This window comes from Vipera ursinii, assembly GCF_947247035.1.
Source record: "Vipera ursinii genome assembly, chromosome: 5".
NCBI classification, from domain to species: Eukaryota; Metazoa; Chordata; class Lepidosauria; order Squamata; family Viperidae; genus Vipera; species Vipera ursinii.
Window position 1 is genome coordinate 59389971 of NC_139518.1, and position 16934 is coordinate 59406904.

The following is a 16934-nucleotide window of genomic DNA, read 5'->3' on the forward strand; positions in this document are numbered from 1 at the left end:
AGACATTGGGGGACTTCTGCTTTAAATTGCTAGAGAAGTGGTATGTTGAGTAAACATTCACTGACAGGCAAGTTTAAACTTGCAAGTTTTCATGTTTATGCAAATAGGTTTTGTGGTGAGAACAACAGTGGTGCCTGGTGCACAATTAATATTTTGAAAGATTCTTCTTCTCTCTTCTCCCTAAGATAAATTTGATAGTATACGCATGGTTATGGTGATAGTTGAAAGACTGGGTAATTAAGTCTTGAAAAAAAATGTTAACAATTCTTTCAGGTGGAAAAAGAACGTTATATCAGATTTCTGGTACTGGGGCAAAGTTTTTAAAACATTTTCATATCCATGGGTGCCTTACTGTCATAAAGCAGCTGCTGTTTGCTTTTCCCTGTTCCTTGGGGAGGGATGATTTTAGTGAAGGGAACAAGTAATTATTGTTTAATTTCTCTCTTGATTTGATGTCATGGGTTACTTTCTCATTCCGCTTAAATTTCACTTTAAAAACACAGAGTATGTTGATTTCCCTTCATTTCTGTCTTGTTCCTAAAAATGGCCTTTATTCAAAATTCAGGCGAGATTTGGACAGCAATTCTAAATAGCTACTTTTTGCCAAGAGACTACAAAGAACTTCGGAGGAGCCATTTTTATCTGTCTCACTGAGGGTGGGAGGGAGGGACCAGCCTGAATCGTCCCACAGAGAGATAAAGCATTTGACCAAAATGCAAACATCCCTGAGAAAATTGTGTAATTAAACAAACCAAACAAATATTGTTTCCCTGCAACGGCAGTCTACTATGCCTATTGAGAGGATAAATGCTACAGAGTGAGCTAGGCCAGGGGTAGGCAACCTTGGCTCTTTTATGACTCGTGGACTTCAACTCCCAGAATTCCTGAGCTAGGATAAGCCGGGTGTGAAGAGAGAGGATTCAAGATGATTCTCTGAAGAATCATTGAGACACACACCAGAATTTCTCACCCAGGGGCTAAAGAAATTCTGTGACCTGCAAAAATGCATCCGGTGGGCATTTGCTTATAGAGAGCCAAAGGCTAGAGAGATTAGTTGTATTTTGCATTTCCTTAAGAGGGTTCTCCTCTTCTTAACCCTCTTCTCACTTATAGCTCAATCTTTTCTGCCCTCCAGGTGCATCCAGGTCATGAGAAGAAGCATCTCTCCTGCCAATGTCTGTAGCTATTATACTGCAGGCTGCAAGGTGAGCTGCAAACTTAGTGGCTTTTCTCTTAATTCTGGTAGCAGGCTAATATACACTAGTCTTAACAGGTACATTTTGCTTTCCTTATGTTTGTACAAGTTTTTGTGTAGTTGTAATGATGATCTGGAACAAACTGATTTCTTTACTTCCTTTCCCCCTTCATCAGTTGGTTGCCTCTTACTGGGTTTTAATGAAACTTGCACCCTTCTGTTCAATAAAAATGTCCTTTACTTGTTCAAGAAGGAGGTTTCTGGGAACAGTTTTTAAAGAAATTGGGTGTAGCTCCAGCATGTCTAGCTGTAGAAGTGCCCTTCACCTTTTGTAGCAATTGAAAACAAGAGATATTTTTCACATACAGTACAGAAACGTAGCACAAACTCAACAGAATTCTGCAAATCTTCCTGGGTGGAATTCTGAATGTATTAGTTGCGCTTTCATTTTATAACATTAGATTTGCAACTATTAAAATGTCACCCGAAAATAAATGCATGTTATTTTTTTGTCTCCACTCAAATATAGACACAGTGGTTTTATTTCCAGTTTCCACCACAAGATGGTTCTAGAGTTCAGAGTTTCTTTAACTTCTCTTTTTCTCCCCACTTTGGAAACAGTATAAGCAACCTTCCTTGATCGCTGTCTGTGAAAGATGGACTGAGGTAAACCTTGTCCCAGAGCTTGGCTCCCAGATATGTCTGCGGGACCTGCCACTGGAGCTGCTACAGAAAGTGCTTAAATCTCCAAGGTCAGAAAGTACTTGACTAAAAGGAAGGGTTCCTGAATACAGGTGTGGTCTTCTTAGATTTAGCAAAGGTCCATCTAGATCAGGGGTGTCAAGCTGCCAGTCTGTGGGCCGGCTGCATCATACGGAGGCCGCACCCACCCCAGCTCCGGCAATGCAAAAAAAGGCACGATACATCGCGACACGTCATGTGACGCGGCGGGTTTGACACCTGTGATCTAGATAATGTCAGAAAGGTTGCAAGTTGCTTCAATAAGTCTCTCCTTCCTGGCAGCAACTACTCCCAGGCCTGAAATCCCTTGTGCATGCTGATGCAAGCACCTATAGACACACCCCCACCCAACAGCAGGCACCCCCCAGACCCCAAACCATGCATGTTGCTGCAGTTGCCCATGCACAGTCTGCCATCCAGCAGTAGCCACCCTGGGTCTGAAATTGCTAAACCGAGCACTACTTATCTGCCTGCTCACCTGGTGCAAGCCACCTGGGACTTGCAACATCCTATCAACTTCCCTTCTGATTTCGATTGTTAAAACCTGGCAGCTCACCTAGTGACCCATTATCCTCAAGAAATGGGGGACTGCCAAGATTGCCATCACTAAGCAATGCAGTCATGTAACATTGAGCTATGCAATTGCATTGCTTGCCAATGGAATTTCTGGCCTCAATTACTATCACTAATCAAGGACTACATTGTAAGGGTGTAAAATGCAAGCACAGTTTTAGCAAATATAAAATAGCAGCATAAAATGCAAAGAACATATATGTATGTATAAAAATCAGTCTTCACTTAGAAATGATTTCATAATTATATAGCTAGATGTTAACTACCTTACTTGTAAGGATGTAGAGATTAAGGAGAAAGGAGGTACAGCAGAGTCAAACTTGTCCCACTAGCTAGACCAGACCAAGTAACCGGAAGGTTACTTTTATCCATATTGGCTATATTAACGGAATCTTTCGAATCTGATTATTATGATCTGATTCACCAGGTAATGATTGAATCTGATCATTGTGAATAGTGAAGCTAGGTGGCTAAATGGTCTTATATTCCCCCCCTGCATATTTCTTGGAAATATTTGTTGTTGTTGTTGTTGTAGAAATAGTAACACTAAAAAAGTGAACATCTGCCAATGCCCTCCCTTCAATATATTCTATTATAAGATTGGAGCTTCATAATGAGAAATGAAAATTGACACAGGGCAGAAAAAGAGAAATGAATGATCAGTGTATCCATTTTAGCTTTCTTTCCCCACCCCCTGTGCATTTTGGATGCTTCTAAGGGCTATAAATCACCAAGTGTTTAAGTAGCATGAGTCTTGAATATATATTTCCAGACAAAGGTGCTTGTCAGCTGGGGAGCTATATGTAGCAAACAGGTAACAGGTTCCATTTGCTCAAATTCTCAACTTTCCTAATGAGTTTTGTAGCCAAAGTGTTCCATTTCCAAATTGTTGCTGAAAGTTGCCAACATTTTCCACACTTCTAATCTTTGAACAGACTCTTGTCTTATCTGAGCCTTTCATTAATTTCATCCTTCTCAGAAAGCAATTAGCTTCCTCCCCAAAGTTTTAAGAGCTTTTCTTTTCAAATTTCCATGCCAGTACCTGGTTTTTACAAAAGCCTCTGTCTTCTTAGGTTATGTAATGTTAGTCTGACAATTTCCCAGCCTTTTTAAAAAAAGTTTTTGTATTTTTATTTTTTCCAACTCTCCGCCATACATATCAACAAATATACCATAATACATAAATAAAGGTAAAGGTAAAGGTTCCCCCGCACATGCGTGCTAGTCGTTTCCAACTCTAGCGGCCGGTGCTCATCTCCGTTTCAAAGCCAAAGAGCCAGTGCTTGTCCGAGGACGTCTCTGTGGTCATGTGGCCAGCATGACTAGACGCCAAAGGCACACGGAACGCTGTTACCTTCCCACCGTAGTGGTCCCTATTTTTCTACTTTGCTTACCTGATTTCCAGCTCCATCACATTCCTCTGCTGCGTTCCTCTGCCACTGTGTGCAGTCCCACAAACAAAAGAAGTTTGTGGGACTAAGTTCAGTCGATCATTTCGAGGAAGCTGGAATTGACTGATTGACCTTTTGGTAGGCGGCCGGATGCGCAGGCTCTTAAGTAGGGCTTACTTTCAGGGTAGGGCTTATATTAGGGCCACCCCCAAAACTCAAGCTAGGGCTTAGTTTGGCGTAGGTCTTACTTTCAGGGAAACACTGAGACTTGTCTTGATTAGACAGTAGATATTATACAAGCAATCCAGTGGAGATTCTTATTTAAAATGCAGGAAATAGCACATATATAGTGCTTTACAGTCCTATCTAAGCAGTTTACAGAATCAGCATATTGCCCCCCACAATCTGGGTCCTCATTTTACCAACCTCTAAAGGATGTAAACCTGAGTCAACCCTGAGCTGCTCTGAATCGAACTCTTGGAGTGAGCAGTCTGCAGTACTGTATTCTAACCACTGCACCACCACAAGAAAGCATGTATACATGCATCAGTAAATAAAATTATGTTTTCTTTTAAAACAAAGCTGCTAATGTGTCGATACATTTTTATAGATTAGTAGTAATCACAATATTCTAGACCTGTATTTCTCAACCTTGGCAACTTTAGGATGGGTGGACTTCAACTCTCAGAATTCTGGGACTTGAAGTCCACCCATTGTAAGTTGTCAAGGTTGAAAAACACTGATCTAGATTTTGGATTGGGCTCTCACATTTAAACTGTAACCTAAACAAAGTGCTCTGGACTTCTTCCTTGTTAAAGTTGGTCCCTGCACCTACTGAAGCCTGAAATGGCATCGATGTTAATCTTAATTGAACTATTTCAAAGGTTAAAATTGTTTTGTTTTGTTTTTTTTAAAAAAAAGTTTGTGCCTTTGGCTGCTATTAAACTTGGCATTTTGCAAACACTGGGCCATATCACTTGCTGTTTTTGGAATTACAATCATTATCTGCCAGATCAGACATTAATTAATATGCTGAAATATGTTACATGCATTTGAAGTAACAGAACTTTGGAAAACATTATTAAAGGTAAATACTCTAAGATTAAATGTTTTTCCCGTGTCTTAAAAAAAGACTGCTCTTTAAAAATTTTACTTCAAAATGTAGCTAATTGATTAATATTTCCTCTTTTGCCAGGTTGTTTACCATCAATGAATTCTACCTCTTGAGAACTGCACTCTACTGGGTATTCCTGCAGCAAAATCCCAAAATTCAGATAATTCCACCTTATGATACTATCCTCACATATTTTAGCAGGTATCCTTTTCTTACATGGATCATAACCTTCCTCAAAAGCAGTCTTGGGCAGCCTAAATTCAACAGTCCTCTGCTAGCAAGCTGTCGTTTGACAAAACTGCAGGAGTTCTAGCCTATTACAAGTGGAAAAGGAGAGATGGAAGTGAAAAAGAAGTGGGAGGCTTCTTTAAGCCATACCCACTATATGTAATGATATGACATTCCCAAATCCACGTTAAATGTTTGTTAAGCATTCAGAATACACTTGCTTAGTCCCAGACACAGGACAAATCTTATTTCCTGTTTCAGCCTAGCCCAAGGCCATCAACAGGCAGTAGCCACAGCAGTGGCAGCTCATATTTGTGTAATTTTTTTTTTTGGCAATACTGTATATTGCTCAAAAAAATAAAGGGAACAGAAGATAAGACATTCTACTGTTAAATACAGTACATTGTGTTGTTTAAGTGTTCCCTTTATTTTTTTGAGATATATATATATATATATATATTTGATTTTTTTACAGTAAGAATCTTTGGTGCTTAGTAAACAATGTGTTGTCTGGGTTCACATATTTAACAATAATTAATAGTGATTAATTTCTATAATTCCATAGTTAAGATGTCAGAATGCCTTGATCCTTTCTTCTTCCAGTAATATTGTCATTTTACCAACATTAAGCAAATACAGTTCTTGGTACTATTGATGCATACAAAATTAGATATAGACATTTTTCTAGTGTTTATACAAATAACAATAATATACAACATCCTTTCTAACCAGCTTATATTTCAGTTGTATTTGCAATTAAGGTCTTCATATTGAATGAATGTAGATCCTGTTTTTCAAGCTTTTAGTTTCCCATAATTTAGTATACAAATTATTCTAAATAGAAGTTCTAAGTGGGCTACCTTATTATATTGCTAAGCTTGTAAGCCGCCCTGAGTCTTCGGAGAAGGGCGGGATATAAATGGAATTAAAATAAATAAATAAATATTTCTCAAAAGGTCTGTGCTATCGATTGGGCTATGAAAGAGAGCTAGCCTCAAATAAATAATAAGAGTTGGAAGGTGCCCTACAGGCCATCCCTGGCCCCCTGCAGAAATCTCCACCTATATTTTACAGCTGAACCTACGTCCTTCTGATCCTAGTCAAACATCATATAGAGAATTAGCGGCCCCTTAAGCATCATCTGCTGTTGCTAAGGCAGAGAGTCAGCCGGTCGCCCTTTTCATGTCCCTTCCTGACCCAAACAGAATTCCCAGAAGTGAGACAAATTCAGCTTCAGCCATGAAAGATTTCCAGCCCGGCTTGTGAAATACACTTTTTGTGGTTTAGGTTGGGTTTTTTTTAAAAAAAAAAAAGAAGAAGAAGAAGAATAAAGAAAAGACTGTCTTAACACTGCTGGTGCTGTCCCATGAACCATTCTTTCCTGTGAGTCATGGACCACTATAAAGAAATCACTGTTGGGATCAAAAGAGAGTTCCTATGTCTTGAATATAAAATTCTCTTCTTTTTTATCTCTTCCTCCCCCACACCCCAGCCCTGCCTTTTTCACCAAGAGATAGGAATGAGCTGAAGGCCTAGATGAATCATTGTTTATTAGGTTGACCTGAGAAGCACTCATTCTATCAAAAGATTTCTGAAAATAAGGGCATTTGCAGCCTATGCACGTGTGCAGGATGAATGTGATGTCTTCCACAGGTTATATTTAATATAATGTAGACGATACATTAAGATGATGTGGTTAAGCAATCTGTGTTTTAAAGGCAATTGCCTTTCAAAACAGCTGATTAATTGACTCTCTAGCTAGAAATCCATCCTCTTAACAGTTTGGTCATTCACGGATTTGTATTCTGTCAGCTTAATAAAATCTTCTGTAACATGCTTCAGATTGAAATATCTGAAAAGGGGAAAAATAGATCATGTAACACTTGCTTATTAAGCCATGTGAAATATGTACATGTAGACAGTACTTTAGAAGTTTATTCTTTTGCTAATCTACGTCTTGCTGCAATTTCATTGTGTCAACCAAAATTAAGCAAAGCTAACAGAAAACAAACCAACAGAGATAAAGGTATTAGTAGGACCCATTATAACTCCCCTAGCATGCTAAACATGCTTCTCAAGAGTAAATCTAATTTCTTTTAATCTGGCAGTGATTCCTATTTATTTTAATACAACTTCCAGTCATAGATATCATATTGAAATCAGAGTTATACATACATAAATCCAGTGACTGCAGTTGATTAAAAATGGATTATTTCAAAATCTATCTTCATGAACATTTTCTTACCCTGCCAAAAAAGGTCTGGTTTTCATTCTCAGAATGCTTTTATCCTTGCTTTATTGTAAGGGGTTAGAGGGTGCTAGTTCTGTGTGTATTTTGGCAACATTTTTTTCTTCCATCAGTGGCTTCACATGGTTCTGAAAAGTGTCCCATTGGAGGGATTGTCTTGAATGACATCCTTCAGATCTTATTCTAATAGCCCTTGAGGCAATGATCAGCAAACAAAATTTCAGATACTTGGTGGCTTCTGAGACAAGTAGAAGATGGGAAAACTTAATGTGCTTAGTGAGGTTGAAAAGCAGAAAAAAGAGGAAGACAGTGGACAACATAGGTCCAAGGAGATCATTCAAGTGTCATTGAAAGAGTTATGGAATCCCACCAAGACTGGTTATAATAATAGGCATTTTTCCATTTAGTCATCAAGGCTCAGGCACAACTTACCTAACTAACGAAATTGTTGTGGAAAGAACCCTGCGGTCCCCTGGAAAGATGATTACATGAAGGACAAAACACAAATATTCTTTGGCTACCTTTCAAGCAAGATAAATGCTATCTCACCCTTAATGATGTTGAAAACTTCTTCCCCCTTGAAAAGAAAAATTGAAATTAATTTCTGTCTCATTAGCTTGCATGAGGATGGTTGAAATTTTTGGTATAGCATTTACATTTAGACCTCTTTTGGATATGGCTGAAACATACTGAGACTGGAGTCTTTTAAAAACCATGCCATTACTATACAGCAGAGGTCTTCAGACTTGGCCCCTTTATGACTTGTGGACTTCAACTCCCAGAATTCCTCAGCCAGGTCCACAGGTCATAAAAGGGCCAAGTTTGAAGACCCCTGCAACACAGTTCAACCCTTCCTAAAAGTTTATCCTGAGAATAACCAGGTGGCTTTTTGTTTATTATCTGTTATCCCTGTGAATAGTAGGTGCAAATGCTTCTGTGTGTACAAAGTAAGTCTGGCACAGAAAATAGACAAAGAGAAAAATCAGATACACAAAGCTTTACATTGTTTAGCAGCCACAGGAGATACCAAGTAGCTTTTTGCTACTTTATAACAGCTCCCTACACAGTTCATGGAAACAGCTGCAAGAGATTTCTTGCACTGGAAATCTCAGCCAATTCCCAGTTACTGGCCAGTTTCCAAAGAACCATACAACTGAACTCATTCCAGAGTGCCTAAAGGAGGTCTGTGTTTGCATTTCTTTCCAACAGAAGCCTCCTCTGCCACATCACAGCTCTATTTTAAAACCAGGCTGAGTTCAGAATTAATGTTCAGCATGACTCTGAGAACATAAAGAAGAGTTCTGCTAAGTCAAAGCCAAAGTCCATTTAATGCAGCATCCTGTTTCCAATGCTAGCTAGCCAAATGTTTCTACAATGCCATCTCTGTTATAGTATATGTCCCAGCTATTGAGCAGTCTGCCTACTTTCTGAAGTCAATTTCCTGTTTCCAGGCCATTTAAAGATTATTTTCAATCATTAGTTAGCAGCATCTTCATCAAACCACAATGACACCAAGATGGCATTACTATTTACATGCCAATATGTAATATAAGGGCATACGTGTTTGTGTAATGATGATTTCTGTCATCACTTACTTAGTTGAATTGAATGCGCCTTGTATTCCTTCTTTGTACTTCTTCACGTCTGCTTTATTGGATTTCTCTGATACCCCGACAATTGAATTATTCCCAATCAGTTGAAAAAAAAGGTATTCAACAGAATGTCTGAAAAAAATATTTTAAAACTACATTCTGTGAATACAGTGGCTAGTTTATTACTATTTAGGACCTGGTTGCAAAAAAACCAGTTTCCTAGTTTTAAAATCAACTGCACCAAAGTACTGCTCTTAGGACTATTTCTTGATCAAGGTACTCATAAAAAGGAAAAAGGATAAAACTTCTATACAAGTCCAGAATGAATGAAGTCCAGCTATGACTTGATTCTAAACCAGAGGTGGGGAACGATAGCCTCTTTATGACTTGTCGACTTCAACTCCCAGGTTCCTGGCTCAAGAATTCTGGGAGCTGAAGCTCACAAGTCATAAAAGTCCTCACCCTTCTTCTAAACCTCATCATGATCTCAAATTCTCATATCTCAATCAACTGTTTTTTCAAAAGCAAAAATGGACTTGGTTAGGAAGCACAAGGTAGATGTATCATGCCATGCTAAAATATGCCTTGTTGGTTTTGATTTAGCCACTTATTTGAACCTGTACAGGCAGTGCCTTTTTTTGTAAAAGAAAAAGGTGACGGAACTCACACATGTCATACAACCCGCCTTGCCTACCCTACAAGGTTCCATCCAAAAAAGGTGCCGGAACTCCGTTCTGAGCGTTCTATGACAAAAAAAAGCCCTGCGGTACACGTGTGATTTGACATTCTGTACAAATTAAGATTAAGCAAAATATGACTTTGTGTGATATATGAACTCAGTCTCACTCTCTGAGGTAAAGCTACGGACCCTAAGTCCAAAAAGATTATTAATTCCTGATCTACAATTTTGCAATATAACCTCATTTCAAGATTTCCCAACTTCCATGATTGGAATGTGCATCTTTGTGAGACAGAAGATTTATTCTTCTCCAAGAAGCAAACCTTGAATCCAAGCTCAAATGTACATGTTCTCGTTTGTCTTTTTTAAAAAAATAAATAAATTGCCAATCATTAAATATATTTATTAGTAATATTTGTGATAGTGGAGAAAAGGTGTGAAGCTGGCACATACTGTACTCTACAAAGCGAATGATTAAGCAAAAATAAGCTAAAATAGTCAGACAGATGTCAGCAGAACTCAGGAGAATATTTTTCCAAAATTATGAGGCAAAATGTGTTGCGTTTAAATAATGAGTTAAATTCAGATAAGGGGCATTGTGATAATTGCAGTGAAGCCAGCTGGTTTCAATGCAAATGCTTTGGAACTGGAAATGAACTATTGTTTAAAGTAAAAGAAAACTGTTGCTGAGTTCCTTTTAGCCTTTTGAAGTCAACTATAGCAACAGGCGGCTGATTTATTTCTGACCTTGTAATAACATGTTGCATTTTTATTTATTTTTTTTAGTATTCAGAGTTTCTTTTATGAATGGCTGCAGTTTTTGAGGTTCTGTTGATAATACCTTGGTTGAAATAACATTGGAAGACGCCTAACAACTAACTAAGTAACTTTTAGTTACTAACTAATTGAAAGCAAGTGGTAGGAAAGATCAGTAAACAAAAGGGGAGAGATATTTAAAAAGAGTACAAGCTGTGTACCGGTGAATTCATCCTAGAAGCCCAAACTTTGGGTTTGTAATTCTGTATTCATTTACTTCAGTTACTATGTCAGATGGTTTTTGAACCTACTAAAGTTAGTAGTAACATGCAGTGGTGGGATTCAAATATGTAAACAACTGGTTCTCTGTGTGGATGCCCCTTCTGGAATTCCGTTCTGGGCCTGGACAACAAAAAATTAGCTGCTGGTTCTGCCAAAGTGATGCGAACCGGCTGAATCCCACCACTGGTGGCATGTCTGAGCGACGGATGATGATCAGCAGTTAAAAAACAAATATTATCAGTTTGATAGTTTAATAGTCCCTTCCCCCCTTGCATTGGGCACTTGAAGTTGTCTGTCAGATCCTTGAGGCAGATCATATTAGGAAACAAGACACAAGAAATATGAGAATTCTTCATTACAGGTAGTCCTCAACTTACGACCACAACTGAGCCTGAAATTTATGTTGCTAAGTGAGAAATCTGTTAAGTGAGTTGTGCCCCATTTTATGACTTTTCTTGTCACATTTGTTAAGTGAATCACTGCAGTGAATCTGGCTTCCCCATTGACTTTGCTTGTCAGAAGGTCGTAAAAGGGGATTGCGTGACCCCGGAACATTGCAACCGTCATAAATATGAGTTAGTTGTCAAGAATCCGAATGTAAATCACGTGGTCATAAGTGTGAAAAATGGTCATAAGTCACTATTTTCAGTGCCATTGTAACTTCGGTCACTTAATGAACTGTTATAAGCCGAAGAGTACCCGTATTGGATGTAAGCTATAGCAACTCAACCTGGAAAGTGTGACTCAGTTTCTCTTCCCCTTCCTCTGCTACCAAACAGAGAGAAAGCGGGCCAACCTCAAGTTTCTTCTTCATTTCTTTTCTGTCTTTCCAGACTAAGTTCATGTTTTACTAACAGCTGCCTCAGACTTTGTTCAGGCCATACGCTTCTGCACAACATTGTCAGGAAAAAAAACAACAAGTGCGTCTTCAGTTTGTTTGTTTTTTTAAAGAACTTGATGATAGACTTTTTTCAGTGTTTTAAACACACTTTAAGTAACGGCTATGTTTGTATGAAATAATGCAGAAAAGACTTGCTTGAGGAAGAGTATAGAAATCTTTAATTCCACTATCTGAAAATTTTGATTTGTTTATCAAACCCTACCCGTGTTCTCTGCTTAGATCAGTGAACCTTTGACAGCTTTGTTTAGTCTACCAACTAAGCCGCTGCTCCTTTCTTCCGCGTTGGCAAAGCCTGAGCCTTGAAATGAGGCACTTCGCTTTTATTAATCATTATATAACCACCTAAATGGCTGGTTAGATATTACCTCCAGTTAAGAATCGATTCAACCTTTGGAGCAACCTTTGAGGGACCTTGCACATAATCTTTCTGCGTTTTATTACCAGATTAAGCTTCCCGTATTGCATATCACTCCCAAAATAAATTTTGATAGACCGGTCCATGTTAATACAGTATAGAAACACACGTGTAAGTCCTGGCTGGGAATAAATACAACAATGAACCATGATTTACTATTGCATTAAAGTAAGAGTTGAGTTACTTACCTTTCCTTCTCTCCTTCTCTGGATGCGATTCTGAGATCAGAGGCGTTTGCCTCTGCTTTCAACTGACTAGGCAGAGTTTGGTTTTGTAGTGTTCACAAGAAGCCAATTAATGTGATGAAGCTAGTTAAGTCAGAGTTTAGATGTTATGTCTTTGTGTTATGTGGTCACTTTCCTTTTGTGTCATACAGTCACTTTCCTTCCACTTTCCTTCCCACTGTCTCTTGTTTAGGGAAGTTCTTACTCTTCTTAGAACCAACCCTATCATTGGGTATGGTGAGGCAGTCTAAGGAGACAATGAAGGTAGTCTAATATCTCACTGGGAGCAAAGCCCCCCTGGTCTTCTGAATCTTCAGAAAGTCCTAAATGGCCTTTTTTTCTGGAGTTGCGGCTGAAAGTTGGTCACGTGCTTCTCTGGGGTGAACAACATGCCTGCATGCTTTCTGACGGAGCTGATGGGGATCAAGGTTGACTCAGCCTTCCATCTTTCCAAGGTCGGTAAAATGAGGACTCAGGTCATTGGGGGCAATATGCTGACTCTGGAAACCACTTAGAGAGGGCTGTAAAGCACTGTGAAGCAGTATATAAGTCCAAATGCTATTGCTAATTATGAGCCATCCAGCGAAGCAATTTCAAATGTAGGCATCTGGAGTACAGTTTAGGAAAATAACTATGAAGTGGTATATAAGTCTAAGTGCTATTGCTATTATGTATTTCCCACAATCTGTTTACCGGTAGTCCTCCACTTACAACAGTTTGCTTGGTGACCATTCGAAGTTACAACGGCACTGAAAAAAGTGACTTATGACCATTTTTCACACTTATGACCATTGCAGCATCGCCGTGGTCATGTGATTTACATTCAGAGGCTTGACAACTGACTCACATTTATGACAATTGCAGTGACCCAAGGTCATGGGATCACCTTTTGCCACCTTCTGACAAGCAAAGTCAATGGGGGAAGCCAGATTCATTTAACAACCGTGTTACTAACTTAACAACTGCAGTGCTTCACTTAACAAATGTGGCAAGAAAAGTCGTAAAATGGGGCAAAACTCACTTAACTAATGTCCCACTTAAAAACATAAATTTTGGTCTTAATTGTGACCGTTAATTGAGGACTACCTGTACAATTCCCATGCCAACCTGGGGAATTTAAAGAATTAGAAACAATTACAGATTAAAAAAAAACTACAGGACAATGAAGACTTTGAGGTTGACGTGCATCCAGTGGCCATTGTGTTGCTGAAGGAAGGGCATCTATCCCATCACCGTATTTATAGTCCCTTGCCTTGAGGCAGGTGTTTGTGTGTGTTTGTGTCTGCCTTGAATTTTACTCTTCACTGCATTGCAAAGGCTTTCCATGAAGAAAATAATGTTTATAGAATGAAATGTTTCAGGAAGTGATCATGTTTGTGTCGGCACTGAATCAAGTCTTTTGCTCCATTATTTTGATTCTTTAGTTTACCCAAGACATGTGCCTTCTTGGAAAGGGAAGAAGGACAGCGATACATGGCTATTTTTCAGTCTCTCCGTTTACATGGCATCATTTCAAGTAAGTTTACTTTTTTTTTCTTTGAATTTAGGATTATCCAGAAAATCAGATGTTCTAAATTTTGTGATGGCAAAAACCAATATTTATTGGTAAACATCCATCAACTCAGTCAGATAGAGTCAGTAACATAAACTGTATTTCTGGACAGCAAACAATTTCTATCAACACAGTTTATATGGTACTTTACAAAACAAGTTTTAAAGTACCCCGTAGATATATATTAAAGAAAATTATTAGTATGTAGCTGTATATACATACAAAAATATATTAAAATTCTTCTATCTACATTTTCTCTGTTATATTTTTTTCCATTTGGGAACAAGTTGATTGAACTATGATATCTCCTGACATCTTGCAAAGCCTTTATAGATTTTCTCAATTAAGGAAAGGGACTCCAAATTTTTTTCAGTCCCACTTCTACCCCATAATTAACTTTCACTGATACTTCAAAATATAAAGAAAAAAGTAGTTACTCTTTGAATCTGTAAAGTGTTTATATTTTTTTATATTTTTTCATCTTCAACCACTTGTTTAATAATACATAAGGAAATAGTACAAACATGCATTTGATACTTTAAAGTATAATACATTATAAAAAGCATAATCTAACTGATACTAGATTTGGTAGGGCTCCAGGCCCCTGAAACAGGTAAGTCCTGCTTTCTTTGTTCTTACTTGGATGGGTCTGTGACAAGCATGATGGCTCTGCTGGCTTTGACAGCATGGATCACTCATTTGGGAGTGACCAAGCCCAGTCACATTGCTTTGACACACCCAAGTTCTCCAAGAGTTAATCAGAGCTGTGACAGTGGATCTAACCACGCAACATTCTGTTCTGATGACTGCTTTTCTTGACGATGCCCACCAGATGAGATGGAATCATAACTCCCAACCACCATGTTTATTCTCTCTCTCTCTCTCTCTCTCTCTCTCTCTCTCTCTCTCTGTGTGTGTGTGTGTGTGTGTGTGTGTGTGTGTGTGTGTGTGTCTTGTCTCTGTCTGTCTGTCTCTCTTTCTCCCTCTCTCTTGTCTTTCCTTCTGGAAATTAAGACAACATCCACAACACTACCTCCTCCCACTTGTCTTCAAGAACTCAGTGAGAGAGATTGGGTTGAAAGAGAGTGGCTGGCACATGTTAGCCAGTGAGGGCAAATCTCCCCAATACCCCAAGTCTAGCTTTTAATCAGTACATCAGATACGTATATAGTTCCAGCTATGTGAAATGTATTGTCTACTTGTTGTGGTGGCAGAGGAATAAATGAGCGGAAAGCTTCTTTATTCACATTCCTTAAAATAAACAACTTACCTATATTGTAAGCTCCGACAATAATTGCTGCCATTTGCAGGCTGATGATATACTTATTCTTTTCAATCCAGAAGAAGCACTTAAAATCTCCACCTCATAGATTTCAGATGCATTTTTTCCTCTAAATCAATGTTTCTCAAACTTTGAAACTTGTCGAGTGTGGACTTCAATTCCCAGAATTTCTCAGAATGCTTGCTAGGGAATTCTGGGAATTCAAGTCCATACATATTTAAGTGGCTGAGGTTGAGAAACACTGCCTTAAATCAAAGCTATGCAATTTCCACTTGAGGTCACTTTAAGATTAGAATGATATGTTGATGACTGCATTGCGACATTGGGCAAAGGCCTTTGGGAACAAGAGAGTCAAGCATTTTAAGGAGTGAAATGAATATCCTATAATATTGGAATATTTAAGCCATCCATTTTGTTTTAATTCCCCCCCCAAAAAAAAAACAGAGGCCCCAACTGGGGTAAATGACATTCTTTGCACCCCTGTTGTGAGCAAATGATAAGAAATATTCAGCAGTGATTACACAAAAATGATTGCCAAATCTATTTTTCATTGTGTGAACATCCCAAAAGGAGGTGAATAGAAAACTGGGCCAGTGTTGTTAAACTTGATCCTTGGCATGTTTGGCTGGCAGAAACACATGACAGGAAGAACTGCATGACTATAAGACTATGCAAAACTTCAACTCTGACAAGTTTAGATTATTTGCATTGTTGACACAAGAATGCTTTTGTTTAACAATGTTTAATTCTGTTAACATTGCAAGCAAAAGCAGGAATGAGCACTGGGTGAAAAGTGCAGCTGGGAGTAATGAATTGCCTTAAGGTGCTTCTAAACCAGGGTTTTATTGAGCAATTGTCAGGCTTCTTTCAGGGCATTTTAATTGGAAGGCAAAGGCCATTTTAAAAAAGGCACTTGTGTCTTGCACAAGAGCCTAAGCTACAAAAAACTAACTATAGTTAAACATAATCAATCTTGATAGGTTAGGAAAGCGTTCAGTAGTACCACTACAGCTCACCCACTGGGTATAAATCCAGATTCCTAAGGTTTGGGAAGGGCTGCAGATAAATTTCATAATGACAGATTCATGATTGTGGCAGTGATGGAGGAGATAGTGACACAGGAAGAAAAGATTTGGTGTATAATTTGCCAGACACAAATAATCAGATTGGTGCAGCAGGATAGACAGGTAGGGCTAATGGATGAGGATCCATAGATAAAAGGCCAGGAGGCTGAAAACTTTTGTGAGTAGTCAGTGAGGAATAGGAAAAATTGTGCAGGAAATATTCAGTGAAAGAAGAGAAGAGCAAATTATTTCAATTTTGATGCAACTCAATTCTGGGCGGTTCACAGTATAAAATGTTCCAAACACTCTGGTGATGGCACTCCCATTGCCCAAGAACCTTGCTGAGATTCCTTGTCCAGTCAGCAGATCCTCAGATAAGCCATGAGTGGTTTCCAAAAGCAGACAGACTATCCTATAAAACTATGTTTTGCTGATGGAGTGGGTTTTACAAGGTAGGATCTATAAAGGGGATCTTGTCCAATGCCTGTTGTATAATAATCCTATTTTAGAAAGTAAGGAGGAGTAATTATCACAAAGCTTTCTTAGCTACTGTTATTGTTCTTTCATAAACTGTGGCATTTTAAAAACCCAGCTTCACCTCATATATCTCAATTCCTGTTATTCTTATTATACCTAACCAATCTGCCCATAAGTTACTCTCCCTATTGTATTGGAAAGTTCTTTGGTACTGAATAAT

The 16934-nt window shown here is 38.5% G+C and overlaps 1 protein-coding gene across 1 annotated transcript in view; it reads left to right on the forward strand.

The window, feature by feature from the left end:
• Positions 1–16934, forward strand: part of BTBD16 (BTB domain containing 16) — a gene marked incomplete at both ends in the record, with an annotated part of 37288 nt that overhangs the window by 13348 nt on the left and 7006 nt on the right. Inside the window, 4 exons of the mRNA XM_083364891.1 lie at positions 1136–1205; positions 1817–1947; positions 5096–5215; positions 13764–13855. Of these exons, the coding sequence (XP_083221017.1) occupies positions 1136–1205; positions 1817–1947; positions 5096–5215; positions 13764–13855 (413 nt within the window). The remainder of the gene's footprint in view (positions 1–1135; positions 1206–1816; positions 1948–5095; positions 5216–13763; positions 13856–16934) is intronic.